The sequence below is a fragment of the Oncorhynchus masou genome, chromosome 28 (assembly GCF_036934945.1).
Source record: "Oncorhynchus masou masou isolate Uvic2021 chromosome 28, UVic_Omas_1.1, whole genome shotgun sequence".
NCBI lineage: Eukaryota > Metazoa > Chordata > Actinopteri > Salmoniformes > Salmonidae > Oncorhynchus > Oncorhynchus masou.
In genome coordinates, this window is record NC_088239.1 from 77,875,132 (window position 1) to 77,892,185 (window position 17,054).

Below are 17,054 nucleotides of genomic sequence, written 5' to 3' on the forward strand. Positions count from 1 at the left end.
TTGGCACTGCAATTTCACTGGATGTTGTCAAATCAACAAGAGAGAAAGAGAACAAAGAGAGAAAGAGAGAGATGAAGAAAGTGAACGAGGAAGAGAGAGCGAGAGAAAGAGAGAACAAAGAGGGAGAGAGAGCGAGAAAGATAGCGTGAGAGAAAGAGAGAACAAAGAGAGAGAGAGCGAGAGAGAGAAATAAAAAGAGAAAAAATGAGCGAATGAGAGAAAGAGAGATCTGCATAATAAATAGTAACTTATTGTTAGTTAGCATTATTGTTATTACTATTATTGTTATTCCAATATTGTTATTTCTATTATTATTGTTGTTTATCATTCCAAATAGTAGTGGTATGGGTAGTAGGGTGATGGTAATGATAGCAGTTTAAAGATGGTGGTGGTAGTCGTGCTGATGTAATGGTGAAGAGGACAGGTGTTTAGTTATAAGTGAGTTAGAGTTTCATTTTCCATGTTTAGCTTTTTATATTTATTACATTTCTACTATATTGTTGTTATTTTTGTATTTAATGTTGTATTATTTTTTCCTACCATATTATATTATTATTTGTTATTGTTTATAATTTTATTACAATGTATAAATTGTTGCTTTGGCAATATTGACACAATGTTTTTCATGCCAATAAATCAGCTTGAATGTGAATTTGAGAGAGAACAAAGAGAGAGAGAGAGGGAGAGAGAAATAGAAAGAGAAAGAGAAAGAGAGAGAAATAGAGAGAGAAAGAGAGAGAGAGAAAAAAAATAGAAAGAGAGAGAGAGAGAGAGAATGAGAGAAAAATAGAAAAATAGAGAGAGAGAGAGGTTACAAAAATAGAGAGAAAAATAGAAAAATAGAGATAGAAAGAGAGAGAGAGAGATAGGTAAAAAAAGAGAGAGAAAGAGATAGAAAGAGAGAGAAAGAGAAAGGAGAAAAAAAGGAAAGAAAGGAAGAGAGAGAGAGAACCAATGTGGTAACCAGCACTCAAACCATAAATAGAGATTATTTTTTACAAAGGGATGTCAGGTCGGCTGGACAGATCTGCCTTGTGGGTTTGTTGTGAAGCGTAAAGTCTGTTTCCATCCTTTACTATGAGCAGGGGGATGGGTGACTGCATGGGTAACTGTACTGTGTGTCGCTCTGTGACGTGGTACTGTAGAAAGGGTGGCTTTTGTCTGTGGGTCTCGATTAGAGTGCACACAGTACGTGACATTACTTCAGGGTATAAGATGATGCACTTGACCTACTAATATGCAGTTACTACATGCAATCATTGTATTATATGATATGATTTGAAATATATTTATAAAATATGTAATGTTTCATTAATATCCGGTGGGAAAGCATAATGCATAATATTCCCAGCACAACATCAAATTATTTCAGAAATGTCAAATGAATTACATTTACATTTTTACATTTAAGTCATTTAGCAGACGCTCTTATCCAGAGCGACTTACAAATTGGATCAGTGTACTTTTACCGTACACCATCTTGTTTATCCAGTCACTGCAACAGAAAGTGAAAGTAAGAATTACATTTCACAGCACAGTCTATGTATAGGTGAAATTACAAGAGCAGAAGCCTTCGTGTCGGATCACACACAGGAAGGATTTTTCTGCTCTCTGTGAAGTCTTCTTACAGTAAATGTTTTCGAGATTTCTAACTCTCACCATGCCAAACGTAAATCTCATCTTGGAGGCTCTGTCTGCTGTCTCAGGTTGCAACGTGGAATCAGCCACCGCGGGAACACTTTCACTAACCCCACAGGACTTTGTCAATGTGGTCGCACTAAAGGAGTTCTACGTACAAGAGGGCCTTCTAGAGTTGGAGTACCCAAGTTTGGGGACATTGTCTTTAAAAGGTGCCTTAGCTTTACCTGATGCCCCATCCGCCGCATCCATTCCACAAACCACTGTTTCTGTGAACGTGAATGAGTTCCTTGATTCTCGGTATGACTACGACTTTACAAATGTTAAGGATGGTGAAACAGTGTTTACTCGGGGAAAGGAGCAGTACGTCCGACCCTGTGGCTGGAACCGCATTGCCCTGAAGGTGTTGAACAAATACAGGGATGGAGATGGATGGTTGGGGACCGGAGACAAGGCCTGGCCAGTGTCCTACCACGGACCTGCTATGGACGGATCCCAGGGCATCATCAGGAGAGATGGAGATGGTGCTACTGTCGGAAGAGGAGTGTACTCAACACCGGACATTAACGTAGCTGAGAAGTTCTCCAAGAGGTTTACGTCCAAAGTAGATAACAAAACCTACAAGGTGGTGCTACAGAATAGGATCAACCCCCAGAAAAGGCAACAGTGTCGGAGAGAGAGTTACTGGCTGGTTTATGTGCCTGAGGGATCATCTCCTGTTCAAGAGAGAGCTATTGTGGAGAACTCCATCCGTCCTTATGGTCTGCTGCTTAAGGAAGTGTTGTAATCAAGGCAGACAATGTTTGATAGATAAGTAAATAGGTTTGCCTTAATCATACTCAGTATGATCAGAAAATGAAGAGATGTAACATCAGATTAATACAATTCTAAATCAACTAAGTAACAAGGTTAATTTGTTATAGTCATAGGATTAGCATACGATTGCTTGAGATTTTTGCAGTGTAAATGTAGCCTTTACCTGATAGGCTACTAATATGGATGTGTTTCTAAGGTAATACAATGACTTGAAATAAGTGTGCATTGTTTAGTTACATTGTACTTTATTTCCAGTGACCCACCTCATCTAACCACATCTAACCATTTTCAACCAGTTGTTTTGGGAAAAGAGTGCTTTCTATGTACATATAACTCCAAAATGTTAGTTTGGACGACGCTGAATGTCTTCACTAATGAAAAGCTGTAGTCACAGCATCAATACAGCAACAATATACTACACTGCCACCTAGTGGTACTCTTATGATATTTAATTCCAATTATTGACTTACAATTTGGGATTTCTTTTAATTTAATACATTTTAGAATAAGGCTGTAACCTAACAAAATGTGGAAAAAGTCAAGGGGTCTGAATACTTTCCCGGAGGCACTGTATATGAACAATTAGCCTGCTAGTTTGTTGGTGTCTCTTTCAGTAATCTACATGAAGATATGCTTAGTGATTTGAAAATGCATTAATAAATGGTTTATTCACATTAAACTACTGTGTGTTAGTTTTATATATACAGTATATGTATAAAACAATGCTTTGTTTTTTTGCATTGATTAAAAAGAAGTTCAAACTTTCCTCTATAAACGTAGCCTTTGTAAATCTAGGGCAGCAAGCCAAGGATTTGCAGCAAGCTCATCTGACTGGAAACAGAGTCCAAAGACACAGAGGGCGCCAAACAAGGCCGAGACTGGGGACAACACAGGCCAGGAGTGTCCAACATCACACCACCTCCCTCTCTGCCACTTCTGCGTCTGGAATTGATAGGAATGCCTAATTTCTTCAAATGTCATACACTCAGAGTGAGGGGACACAGTACAGCCTGATAGCACATCTCTTCTGTTGTGAAAAGCACAAGACATGAAAATGAGGCCCTCTTGTGGTAAAATAAGGAAATATATAACTACTTGAAACACTGAATTATGGCATCCTCCCAATGAAGCCATTAAGACTACAACAGCACAGAGTTTAAGCCTCCCTCCTAACATTAATCTCAATGTGATCCTAACATTCTCCTGCTCTAGGTCGGCCTACATGCACCTCTTGCCTACACTAGCTTCACTGTTGGTGCTTGGACATGCTTGGAGTCTTTTTACTTTTAGACTATATCACAAAAAAATAATTAGATAAAAAATGAACATCACATCGTCATATCATCTTGCCTCAGCAGGAGGAAAAAGATGGCTCTGACATCCATAGAATTACAAGGAAAGCCATCGTATTACTCTAAATCAGTGGACACCAACCTTTTTATGAGTCAAGATTACTTTCTCAGTCAAAAAGTAAGCGGAGATCTACCGCTCAGATCATTATTTTACATGACTTAAAGCTGCAATATGTCACTTTTTGTGCGAACTGACCAAATTGACATAGAAATGTGAGTTATAGATATGTCATTCTAATTGAAAGCAAGTCTAAGAAGTGGTAGATATGTTCTATGTGCACTATTTCTATGCTTCCCATTCTTAAAATGATTTTACTTTTTTTTTTACTTTCGGTTTTGTACACCAGTTTCAAACAGCTGAAAATACAATCTTTTTGGTTATTGAACATTTATTTCACAGCAGCAGTTCAGATGGTACAATGATTGTCTACACTATGTATTGCTTGTTTTGGCACATAAACTGAAATTAGGCAAACTACTAGAATTTTAGCAACTAAGACATTGTTGTGAGGTTTGAGAAGGGTGTAAGTGCGGCCCACAATTTGGGGCGTGATGCAAGTGGGCGTTCCTGCATGTTCCTGAAACTTCTATTGGTCCATTTTGAAGTTAGGACAGGTGGGAGGTGGGGGTGCTTCAATACAGTAGGTGGCATTAATGCACAATAACGCTGGATGCCAGCTGCCAATAAACCCCACATAAGAAGGGGCAGGGACGACAATGGTAGCTAGGAGTACACCAGTAGACAGTGTCCTTCACCCCCACCTGTTGGGAACTGTTTTCCAGCAGTTCTGTTAACAACGGCGAGGGCAGGTGTTCGGCAGGCAGGAGCGAAGGACAGGCAGGGGCGTAGGTGATGCTGTGTGCTAGCTAAGTAGCAAGCTTGCTAGCACACAGTGTTGTTAACTATAAAGCTAGCTAGTACACAGTGACGTTAGCTATAAAGCTAGCTAGTACACAGTATCGTTAACTATAAAGCTAGCTAGCACACATTGTCATTAACTATAAAGCTAGCTAGCACACAGTGTCATTAACTATAAAGCTCGCTAGCACACAGTGTTGTTAACTATCAAGCTAGCTAGTACACAGTATCATTAACTATAAAACTAGCTAGTACACAGTGTCGCTAACTATAAAGCTAGCTAGTACACAGTGTTGCACTAGCCTCCCGTCTGCTGTGCTAGCGGGAGGCCCCGAATTGCTGCTTACAGTTGCACACTATTGGTTTGGTAAATCATTATGAAACCAGTTCCACAAATAGTTTCTCACCACAAAATAAAGGAAGTTCCACTGATGAACACTCAATGAGTAAAAACAGCACACTATAGATGTCCTCTTTATGGCAATATCAGACGTTTTATTCAACTTGAAAATATGGCTTAGGCCATCAACATGTTTTATGGTGGTTTAGTCTGGGTTCTTCCGTTTTGCACATACTGTAACAATTTACTTTATGCTAAGCAAATGTTGAATTTAAATGTTTCAGGACTTTACGAAGGACATGCAATTTATGCTCTCATGATCCTGTGAGCACTGTTATTCAAACCCTACATCAATGGAATGATGGTGGGAAGGATGGAAAGAAAGTTGGGTCAGACAATCTTCTCTTTCCCACTATCACGCCACCACATTTAAATATACTTCTGCTTTTCACACTTTCCAAATGAGAACATGTGCTCTTAGCCTCTTACAGTAACTAGAAGATTTTGACGTTGTGGCATTTTCAGACAGCTTGCAACAGCTCCGGGTTGGTTAAAGTTTCCAGTTTGAAACCAGCCTAATCTTTCTCTGGAAGTATGACCAATGCCTTCACACTACCATTGAAACCTTTATCACGAAACACTATCACAAACCATGTAACCACAACTGAGTGTAGTTCTAATACAGTGCATTCGGAAAGTATTCAGACCCCTTGACTTTTTCCACAATTTGTTACGTTACAGCCTTAGTCTAAAATTGATTTAAAAAATGTTTTTCCTCAACCAATCTACACACAATACCCCATAATGACAAAGCGAAAACAGGTTTTATAATATTTTGCAAATGAATTAAAACATAAATAAATAAAATACCTTATTTACGTAAGCATTCAGACCCTCTGCTATGAGACTCGAAATTGAGCTCAGGTGCATCCTGTTTCCATTGATCATCCTCAAGATGTTTCTACAACTTGATTGGAGTCCATCTGTGGTAAATTCAATTGATTGGACATGAGTTGGAAAGTCATACACTTGTCTATATTAGGTCCCACATTTGACAGTGCATGTCAGAGCAAAAACCAAGCCATGAGGTCGAAGGAATTGTCCGCAGAGCTCCGAGACAGGATTGTGTTGAGGCACAGATCTGGGAAAGGGTACCAAAAATGTCTGCAGCATTGAAGGTCCCCAAGAACACAGTGGCCTCCATCATTCTTAAATCGAAGAAGTTTGGAACCACCAAGACTCTTCCTAGACCTGGCTGCCTGGCCAAACTGAGCAATCGGGGGAGAAGCGCCTTGGTCAGGGAGGTGACCAAGAACCCTATGGTCACTCTGACAGTGCTCCAGAATTCCTCTGTGGAGATGAGAGAACCTTCCAGAAGGACAAACGTCTCTGCAGCACTCCGCCAATCAGGTCTTTATGATAGAGTGGCCAGACAGAAGCCACTCCTCAGTAGAAGGCACATGACAGGCTGCTTGGAGTTTGCCAAAAGGCACCTAAGGATTCTCACACCATGAGAAACAAGATTCTCTAGTCTGATGAAACCAAAATTAAACTCTTTGGCCTGAATGCCAAGCGTCACATCTGGAGGAAACCAGGCACCACTCATCACCTGGCCAATACCATCCCTACTTGTGAAGCATGGTGGTGGCAGCATCATGCTTTGGAGATGTTTTTCAGCGTCAGGGACTGGGAGACTAGTCAGAATCAAGGGTAAGATGAACAGAGCAAAGTACAGTAAGATCCTTGATGAAAACCTGCTCCAGAGCACTCAGGACCTCATACTGGCGCTAACGGCCCTAAGCACATAGCCAAGACAACGCAGGAGTGGCTTCGGGACAAGTCTCTGAATGCCCTTGACTGGCCCAGCCAGAGCCCGGATTGAACCCGATCCAACATCTCTGGAGAGACTTGAAAATAGATGTGCAGCGACGCTCCCCATCCAACCTGACTGAGCTTGAGAGGATCTGCAGAGAAGAATTGGAGAGCCTCCCCAAATACAGGTGTGCCAAGCTTGTAGCATCATACCCAATAAGATTTGAGGTTGTAATCACTGCCAAAGGTGCTTCAACAAAGTACTGAGTAACGGGTTTGAATACTTATGTAAATGTATTATTTCAGTTTTTTATTTTTAATAAATCTGCTAAAAATTCTAATGGTGTATTGGTGTAGATTGATGAGGAAAAAATACAATTGAATCAATGTTAGAATAAGGCTGTAACGTAATAAAATGTGTAAAAAGTCAAGGGATCTGTATACTTCCCGAATGCACCATATAGTTGCAGCTTTTCCCACAACGCATCATCAAACACGTTTGCTCCGTTGGTTGCAGGATGATGCCAACAATGCCATAGAGTTGAGACTGCAATCGCTATCAGCACTACTCCCTACCTGCAAGTTGCTCAGGAAAAAAAGACAATCTGATCTGATTGCATCACACAGCCTACTGTATGGTCATTTAGTAGACACTTTCATGCTAAGCAGCTTGGACCATTTTGTTGGTGGAAAATGTACTCAATTGTCATACTTAAGTAAAAGTAAAGTTGCCTTTATAGAAAATGACTCAAGTAACAGTGAAAGTCACCCAGTAAAATACTACTTGACTAAAAGTCTTAAAGTATTTGGTTTTATGGATGGCACAATTATTCAATCTTTTTTTTTTTTACAGACAGTGGTTTTCTTTGTAGTTCTTTCAGAAGTGCATTTGATACTGTATATACAGCAGCATGTTCCACAGAGTTGACACTTCATTAAGAAATCGTCTGTCTGGTTGCATGCACTGCATGGACTTCTCAGCCAGGTTTGTTATCAGTACTGAACGGGTCACCCCCATGGGACTTCCAGTTTATGCCAGGTTAACCCCCTCCATCAAGGGACACCCTGTTGTTAACCCCCTCCATCAAGGGACACCCTGTTGTTAACCCCCTCCATCAAGGGACACCCTGTTGTTAACCCCCTCCATCAAGGGACACCCTGTTGTTAAGCCCCTCCATCAAGGGACAACCTGTTGTTAACCCCCTCCATCAAGGGACACCCTGTTGTTAACTCCCTCCATCAAGGGACACCCTGTTGTTAAGCCCCTCCATAGTGGGGGAAAACCTGTTGTTAAGCCCCTCCATAGGGGGACACCCTGTTGGTAAGCCCCTCCATAGTGGGGGACAACCTGTTGTTAAGCCCCTCCATCAAGGGACACCCTGTTGTTAAGCCCCTCCATCAAGGGACACCCTGTTGGTAAGCCCCTCCATAGTGGGGGACAACCTGTTGTTAAGCCCCTCCATCAAGGGACACCCTGTTGTTAAGCCCCTCCATAGTGGGGGACAACCTGTTGTTAAGCCCCTCCATCAAGGGACACCCTGTTGGTAAGCCCCTCCATAGTGGGGGACAACCTGTTGTTAAGCCCCTCCATCAAGGGACACCCTGTTGGTAAGCCCCTCCATAGTGGGGGACAACCTGTTGTTAAGCCCCTCCATCAAGGGACACCCTGTTGTTAAGCCCCTCCATCAAGGGACACCCTGTTGGTAAGCCCCTCCATAGTGGGGGACAACCTGTTGTTAAGCCCCTCCATCAAGGGACACCCTGTTGTTAAGCCCCTCCATCAAGGGACAACCTGTTGTTAAGCCCCTCCATAGTGGGGGACAACCTGTTGTTAAGCCCCTCCATCAAGGGACACCCTGTTGTTAAGCCCCTCCATCAAGGGACACCCTGTTGTTAAGCCCTCTCCATCAAGGGACACCCTGTTGTTAAGCCCCTCCATCAAGGGACACCCTGTTGTTAAGCCCCTTCATAGTGGGGGACACCCTGTTGTTAAGCCCCTTCATTGGGGGACACCCTGTTGTTAAGCCCCTCCATAGGGGAACACCCTGTTGTTAAGCCCCTCCATAGGGGAACACCCTGTTGTTAAGCCCCTCCATAGTGGGGGACACCCTGTTGTTAAGCCCCTCCATAGTGGGGGACACCCTGTTGTTAAGCACACTCTAGCACTCTACACTCTAGCACTAACACACCCGATTCAACTCTTCTCATTTTTTAAATTTTTTTAAATTATTTTTTTCTTTATTTAACCAGGCAAGGCAGTTAAGAACAAATTCTCATCATCAAGCCGTTAATTTGAATCAGGTGTGTTAGTGGTTGTGCTCGGTGGCAAATCTGTACACACCCTTTTGGGTCTCCAGGACCAGAACTAGGATTAGAGAACACTGTACTAAAACATTGGACAATCACTGTTAGATATGATCTGCCGATAAACACACTGCAACGTCATGTACCATAACCCTCTGCATGGTTCACCTGAATGTCATGAAGTGCTGTAGTAAGCAGTTGTTAGGACAGCGCGTGACCTAAGAGCTCACCTCACTAAGCTGTACAATACCAGAGCTTAGGAAGTGGAGGAGCTGAGAACAGCATTTGGCAACGACATGAGGTACATAATCAGAGAAGCTAGGACTGTGTTCTGTCAATGCAAGCTATCGCTAAAACCCCTGTCCCCATCACAACAGCAGTGATATGAGGACTTTCACAAGCAATTTCCACTGTTATGAGAGACAAACACCAGTTTAAGATAAACCACCAAATGTATTCTATTAAAACAAAGAGCACCAAGGAGAGGCACAGCAACACAATTACACCTGTACAATTTCAGAAGCCTCCCTACTGCTTTACTTGACTCTAGTCAACGTATTTGACATGGACAATGCACATGAATCAATACTCCTAAATGTGCCCCCTCTCCCCCCCAAAAAAACATATTGTTTTCCTCTGCAGCCTATAACTGACTAGATCGAGCACTGTGCGCTTCACAATAAAAAAAACTACCTGGTAACCCCCGGCAACAAGGGGTCCTACCTGTAAGATTTGAGAAAGCGTTTTCGCTTGGTGCCACGGCCTGAGACCTGGTCAGGGGGCACAGGATTCCAGGGGCACAGTCCAGAGGTCCAGAATGTGTGGTCCAGGGGTTCCATGACAGACCTCGGGGAGGGGACTGGAAGCGACACTGCAGGGGGAGGCTGAGTGTGTGTCAGAATACAAGGCTGCTGAATGACTAATTCTGTTGCATTTCCTGGACAGGCTCGAAAAACGCCTAAAGCTCTCTCTCTTTCTCTCTGTCCCTCTCTCTCTACATCTCTCTCTCTCTGCCTTGCTTTCTCTCTCTCTTTCTCTCTGTCCCTCTCTCTCTACATCTCTCTCTCTCTCTCTGCCTTGCTTTCTCTCTCTCTTTCTCTCTGTCCCTCTCTCTCTACATCTCTCTGTCTCTCTCTCTCACTCTCTGTAACCAGACTCTCCTTCTGCCTGTGGTGCAAAGGCCCTAGTGCCCTACTTCCTTCATAAGCTCATTAGTGAATGAACTCACTGCGGGGCTTGCCTTGGCCTCACTGCCATGTAATGTGGTAGCAGGCAGCAGAGAATACAGCATTAAACTAGGCCTGGCTGTAATGCGCTAGCAGCAGAGTATAGGAGAGATCACCATGGTGTCACAATAGGGAACAAGTTTAGTTATGGGTGGCAAAAGTTGCGTTCTGTGCATGGTTGTGCTCAGTATTTACAAATCAGTAATCGCATATTGTAGTTGACAGTACGGTAAGGAGCAGGCATATTCAACTTTTCAATAACATGAATCATTGTAAACGGCGCAGTGCTATTTCATGGTATAATCTCTAAATTATCCAGCAGATGACAGTAGTGAGCCACTACCTTAATTGCCTGCCTATGTGAGGTTAGTGTGCCAAGTCCAAAACTGTTTGTTTGCAATAAACAACAAGTAATAATATGATACCCCGTGTGAAGGACATCACAGGCAAGCAATAATATAGTCTTTTAAACAGAGATTGTTATTTTCAGTGTATAACATAACTCTCAAATTGCGATGATTACATGTTGACATGGAGGCTACGGCTTTATGCCAGACACGTTCTGATAACCTCATAGCCTAACCTCAACTGAGCAACTCATGCAGGCTATAGAACCATCATTAGCATCGGGTAAGGAAATATTTGTGTGCTGTTGTATCTTCCAAGCCAGTTTATTAATTGAAAATTAGGGTTGTCTTTGCTTGCTAACATTATATGACATCTGCATTCATCCATGCGTGCTGGCAAGATAGCCAATACGCTCCCACTGGTGGTCATTCGGTGTTCAAACAAGATAGCCAATACAATGGCACTAGCTGAGGCAGGAATATCTAGCTAGCTAGCGCTCCCACTGCTGGTCATTCAGTGTTCAAACAAGATAGCCAATACAATGGCACTAGCTGAGGCAGGAATATCTAGCTAGCTAGCGCTCCCACTGGTGGTCATTCGGTGTTCAAACAAGATAGCCAATACAATGGCACTAGCTGAGGCAGGAATATCTAGCTAGCTAGCGCTCCCACTGGTGGTCATTCAGTGTTCAAACAAGATAGCCAATACAATGGCACTAGCTGAGGCAGGAATATCTAGCATGCTAGCGCTCCCACTGGTGGTCATTCGGTGTTCAAACAAGATAGCAGAAAAATGACGAGACCATAACTGGAACTCAGCTGGTTAGTCAGAGGCCACAGATGGGCTTTGTAGCTTGTTAGCATAACCTCCATGAATGAAGCAAGCTAACTATCTAGCTAAAACTGAGACAAATGGAGGCTTGTCAACAAGAGAGTAGTGTTGATAATTTATATAAATGTTGCATATGAATTATTCATTAGATAATTTAGCTAGTACGGCTTTCAAATCAAATCATATTGTATTAGGCACATGCGCCGAGTACAACAGGTGTAGTAGACCTTACAGTGAAATACTTACCTACGAGCCCCTAACCAACAATGCAGTTAAAAATATGGATAAGAATAAGAAATAAAAGTAACAAGTAATTAAAGAGCAGCAGTAAAATAACAATAGCGAGACTACATACAGGGGGGGGGGGGGTACCGGCACAGAGTCAATGTGCTGGGCACCGGTTAGTTGAGGTAATATGTATATGAAGGTAGAGTTTTTAAAGTGACTGCGTAGATGATAACAACAGAGTAGCAGCGGTGTAAAAGTGGGCGAGAGGGTGGGGGTAATGTAAATATTCTGGGTAGCCATTTGATTAGATGTTCAGGATTCTTATGGCTTGGGGGTAGAAGCTGTTTAGAGGCCTCTTGGACCTAGACTTTCCGACGCTTGCAACCCGGAACTACCAGAACGGCTTTGTTTACAAACATTATGATTTGGTTTATACAATAGTAAACTAGGCCTTACTGTAATGTGGTAGCAGCAGAGTATACAGCCTAAAACTAGGCCAACTGTAATGTGGTAGCAGGCAGCAGAGCATACAGTACAGTATTAAACTAAGCCTAACTGATAGTGCTGTGGTACAGTTCCTCTCCTTCGACATGCATGCTTAAGTGTCAACTTTTATCTTGTGCATGCCAAACAAACCGGTATCCATGCAACTACACAAATTGAATTAGTTAGAAGAAATGAAGTCTTCTGTTATGGACACTCAAATTAGAGGAGTTCCATTGCAGTCATTCACAGTGTGTTCAAGATGTGTGTTGAAAGTTCATACACAGTATTTCTGTACTGTTGAAGTATTCTTGAACTGAGAAAGGCCAGGAGGTGATTGTTCCCTTCCGTCTCGTTCCCTCTCTCACACACATCATTCAGAAATACGTAGCTTTCCTGAGGGTGGCTTAATTTACGCTGTTGCTCTTGTGGAACTTTGTTTTACAAGCTGTAAAACAGAAAGAATATACAGATGTAACCCCAACCTGACATGAGAAGATGCTTGTGGAAAGGACAACTGCTTCCCCCTGATCACCTCCAGTCCATAGAGACTCGAACTCAGTCCCGTCTGCTTTGCAATGTAACCACCCTTTCCGAAGCATTCAAACTCATCCCGCTTCAATAGTGCAAAGGGGTGGCACTTCAGGTTGAGGACTGATATTCCTGAGCATCCCCAAAAAGTCCCCAAACTGGTACTGAAGAGTTATAGGATGTGCAGGTTTTTGTTCCATCCCAGCAATAACACACCTAAGGGGATGTGTTAGGGGAGGGTCGATGTGCCTTTGAGCAAGGCACTTAATCCTAATTGCTCCAGGTTTCGCCGTCAATAATGGCTGATCCCTCTGGCCGTGACCCCGCTGTCTGTGGGTATCTCAGAGGGAGTGAAATATGCAAAAAAAACAATGTCCAATTCACACGTGTATAATAAACACGTGTACATGTGTGAAATGTTAATCACCAACCTTATTAAAAACCTGACTTCTCATCAACACCGTGTTTAGTTTAATGACATTTGTCAGAGCTAAAGCCTACCAACCCTGTAGATGTTCAGGACCAGGACTGGTTCCCAGGGACCACTAATGTAGGCTATATAGCCACATGGGCACATTGGTCAGTAGTAGCCTTTTGGTCGAGGGTTCTCTCAAGTCCCCATCATTCCTCTTCAGTCTATTTAATGTCTTGTTACAGGCAAGGCTTCCTTCCTCATAGCCAGGCTAGCGCATTTGGCTGAAATCAGCTGACACTGAACAACTCTTGTGGTGCTAAGCCTTTTAGGACACAGCAGAACTGAAGCGTGAGATTACACTTGGCATTTGAAAGGAAGGTAAGAGAGATTTTTCTAAGGCAACTCAGTCAGGGAGATAGACGGCAAATATATGAATCCTTAAAGGGTTATGTCGAGATTAGATGATGTCATATTAGATGATCCTTAAAGGGTTATGTCGAGGTTAGATGATGTCATATAAGTCTAAAATAATGTGATCAACGTCTGGTACATTGCAGCGGATGACACACAGAACACACCACGAGGAACAATATTTATGCCGATTATTATGTGTCATGGAAAAATAGGGGTTCACAATGTGAGATGAGAATATTGCGTCTAATGTAGGTTACTGTGGGTGACTACAGATGTAGGATCTTAATTTTAACACCCTCTTACAGGATAACTTTCCTGCCATGCAGGAAATGTAAAACTTGTAGTATATTTGAGGTTTAAAAAGGCTTCTGACGTTTGTAATTTCAGACTTGATTTTCCCTTAGCAAAAAAGTATCAACCCAAACAAATATGTCCATTAATTATAATCCACATAATACTGTACTTCACAGTAGGCCTACATAGGGCCTACATAGGGCCTACATAGGGCCTACATAGCCAGAAACACTATCAGAACAGAAGGAATAATCTATGTAAAGACCTTGCAACAAGCTAATAAGTAAACGTAGTTAAGGAGTACTCATTGTTGTACCTACATTTTGGTTGTTCTTTCAACAACAACAAAAATGAATTTCCAGAGATAAATATTACATGAGTACTAGGTAGTACATATACATACCATTCCCTTATACAGTAATCCCCCCAAAATACTGTAGGTAGCTGTAAAAGGTTGCTACCACTCCTATCTGAAACTCTTTTAGAACAACAAACAAACAGGCGCTCAGACGGCATACCATCTCTTCTTTGGCTTAATGTCAATTGGCTTGTTGGTTGCGAATGGCGAGCCGTTGGACGGTGAGCCATTGGTAGGAGGGTGTGTGTGGCGCTGTCTGGATGTCCTCTCCAGAGACAGGAGCTCACAGCTAGCCGGTAGGCTCATCTTCAGAGAGATCTCGTAATGCTCAAGTCTTTCAATAAACCAGACCCCGCTATATAGGCTAACTCTCAGATTGAGTCATTTAGCATTCTGCTAATACCTCGCTGACACTACTCATTTTCTAGGCTAACTTAAATGCACAGACTTGACAAGCAGGTGGTTGCCATCTTCACTCAATATGCTCCTACTGTTGAAGGGCAGGCTGCTAGCACCTTGTTAGCGCCACAGCTCCACTCAATATTTACCAACAAGTGCAGAGGCGTGGGCTAATGTCCAATAGTTGTTATCCAATAAAGGTGGGAGGCCCAGGTAAGGTGACACCCCCCCCCCCCCCCCGAGTGACCTCATCCATACAGATCAGGGATCCTGGTGCTGCTGTCTACGGATCTCATTCTGCCCATGGAGCAAAGCCTCTGGAAACTTCTGGGGACAATCTGGCAACCCTGACCAAACCCTTACCTGTCCCCGAGCAGATGGAGAGGTAATGCTGATGTGTCCTTATTCAACAGCACAAACAAAAACAGCAATCTGTGGGTAGCATTGTCATGATCTTGTATGACAGCTAGTGATAAACCAGGTTAGCACTTAAAGGCACAATCAAGCACCACTCGGACGAACCAGCTGTAAAACACAAGACCAAGTCTATCAATCCAAGCATGCAACCGACAGGAAAATGTGTCTGTGTGTCTGTGTGTAACAGCAGAAAAGGTCTAGCCCCTTGGATACACTGGACTGTGGGAAACGCATCCAGTCGTGGCCGGCTCACTCAAATGCTTTAATAACTCATTCTACCTGCTCTTATCATTGCCATTGAAAACCACAGGCCCATTCAATATGACTAATGTTTACTTCAGCCACGATACAGGCAGACTGGCCTCCATTGTGTGGCCTACTGTACCTAAACAGAGTCAATGTGCACTAGTACAGAATCATAACATTTACATAATGTGGGTTATTGTGATATTGAGGACACATACAGTATTATCCATGGATGGCTATATAGTGCCATAGTAACCCACCATGTGTATCATTGTACTTCAAGGCAACCTCCTATGGTCAAGATATATGATTCCGGACAAATCAATCAAAGTGCATATCACTTTTTATATTTGTCACAAAGTGCTTAACGGCAATGTACTTATGCCCCAAAGAGCAAGCCAAGGCAATAATAGAAGAAGAAACTCACTGCCATGGGAAGTCGTACTGAGAGGAGCCCAAGCTCAGCTGGCTATCTACAGGACGTGAGGATTGCACATCAACCAATGTGAGTCAAGGTGCAGCCAAAAATCATAGCAACATCAAGAAAAATAGGTGCAACACTCCCCCGATAGCAAAAAAATCTATTTAGTTCTGGTTAAAAACATGACCTTTTAGCCTAAAAGGCTTGATGTATTTCAAATGTTTGTTATCGAGTCAGACCCGTGCACCTATCTTTTAATTGATATGACATGTGTCCTGATTTTCACGACAGACAGATGTCCTCAAAGGCATTGTGAGTGCTGGTGGGTGGTTTGGGTGTTGTGTGACATGCTGGTGGATGTCACAGAGGTCTCTCTGACTATTCATCTGCCATGTAATAGAGACCTATGAGTCATTCACCTGGCTGACTGGAAAGCTAGTACACCAGTCCACTGACCCCATCCACTGACCCCATCTACCTCAGGTGAAACTCAGATCCTTCATTTTTAACTATGGGTTGCATTTTCGTAGTAGTGCAAAATATTTGTGCAAAGTGCAAAAAATACTGTAAACCTTAGGGATGTAACTATTCACCGATTTGTATTGGTCCTCGATTCAAATGTTTAACCTCTTACATCTATGGGGGCGCTATTTCATTTTTGGATGAAAAACGTTCCCGTTTTAAACAAGATATTTTGTCACAAAAAGATGCTCGACTATGCATATAATTGATAGCATTCGAAAGAAAACACTCTGACGTGTCCAGAAATACCAAGATATTCTCTGTGCGTGCCCTAGAACGTGAGCTTCAGGCAAAACCAAGATGAGATGGCATCCAGGAAATGACAAGGATTTTTGAGGCTCTGTTTTCCATTGTCTCCTTATATGGCTGTGAATGCGAGAGGAATGAGCCTGCCCTTTCTGTCGTTTCCCCAAGGTGTCTGCAGCATTGTAACGTATTTGTAGGCAGATCATTGGAAGATTGACCATAAGAGACCACATTTACCAGGTGTCTGCCCGGTGTCCTGCGCCGAAATTGGTGCGCAAAAGTCACCTGCCAGTTTTTCCATGGGATACAGAGAGGAAAGCAAGCTTCCACGAACTGCATATCAATGAAGAGATATGTGAAAAAACACCTTGAGGATTGATTCCAAACAACGTTTGCCATGTTTCGGTCGATATTATGTAGTTAATCCGGAAAAAGTTTTACGTTGTAGGTGACTGAATTTTCGGTTCGTTTCGGTAGCCAGACGCAATGTAGAAAACGGAACGATTTCTCCTACACACAGACGCTTTCAGGAAAAACTGCGCATTTGGTATGTA

At 42.6% G+C, this 17,054-nt stretch overlaps 1 protein-coding gene across 6 annotated transcripts in view; it reads right to left on the bottom strand.

Moving 5' to 3' along the window:
• LOC135518341 (3',5'-cyclic-AMP phosphodiesterase 4D-like) overlaps nt 1-17,054 on the bottom strand; it is a 386,883-nt gene that overhangs the window by 104,249 nt on the left and 265,580 nt on the right. Inside the window, exon 1 of one of the 6 annotated variants that reach the window (XM_064943448.1) lies at nt 14,410-14,654. The exons of 4 other annotated variants lie outside the window; for them this stretch is intronic. In XM_064943448.1, coding sequence (XP_064799520.1) covers nt 14,410-14,555 — 146 coding nt within the window. In that variant the 5' untranslated portion in view covers nt 14,556-14,654. Of the gene's footprint in view, nt 1-9,844; nt 10,508-14,409; nt 14,655-17,054 lie in introns of those variants that run through there. One more of the 6 variants, XM_064943445.1, reaches the window with a different exon arrangement.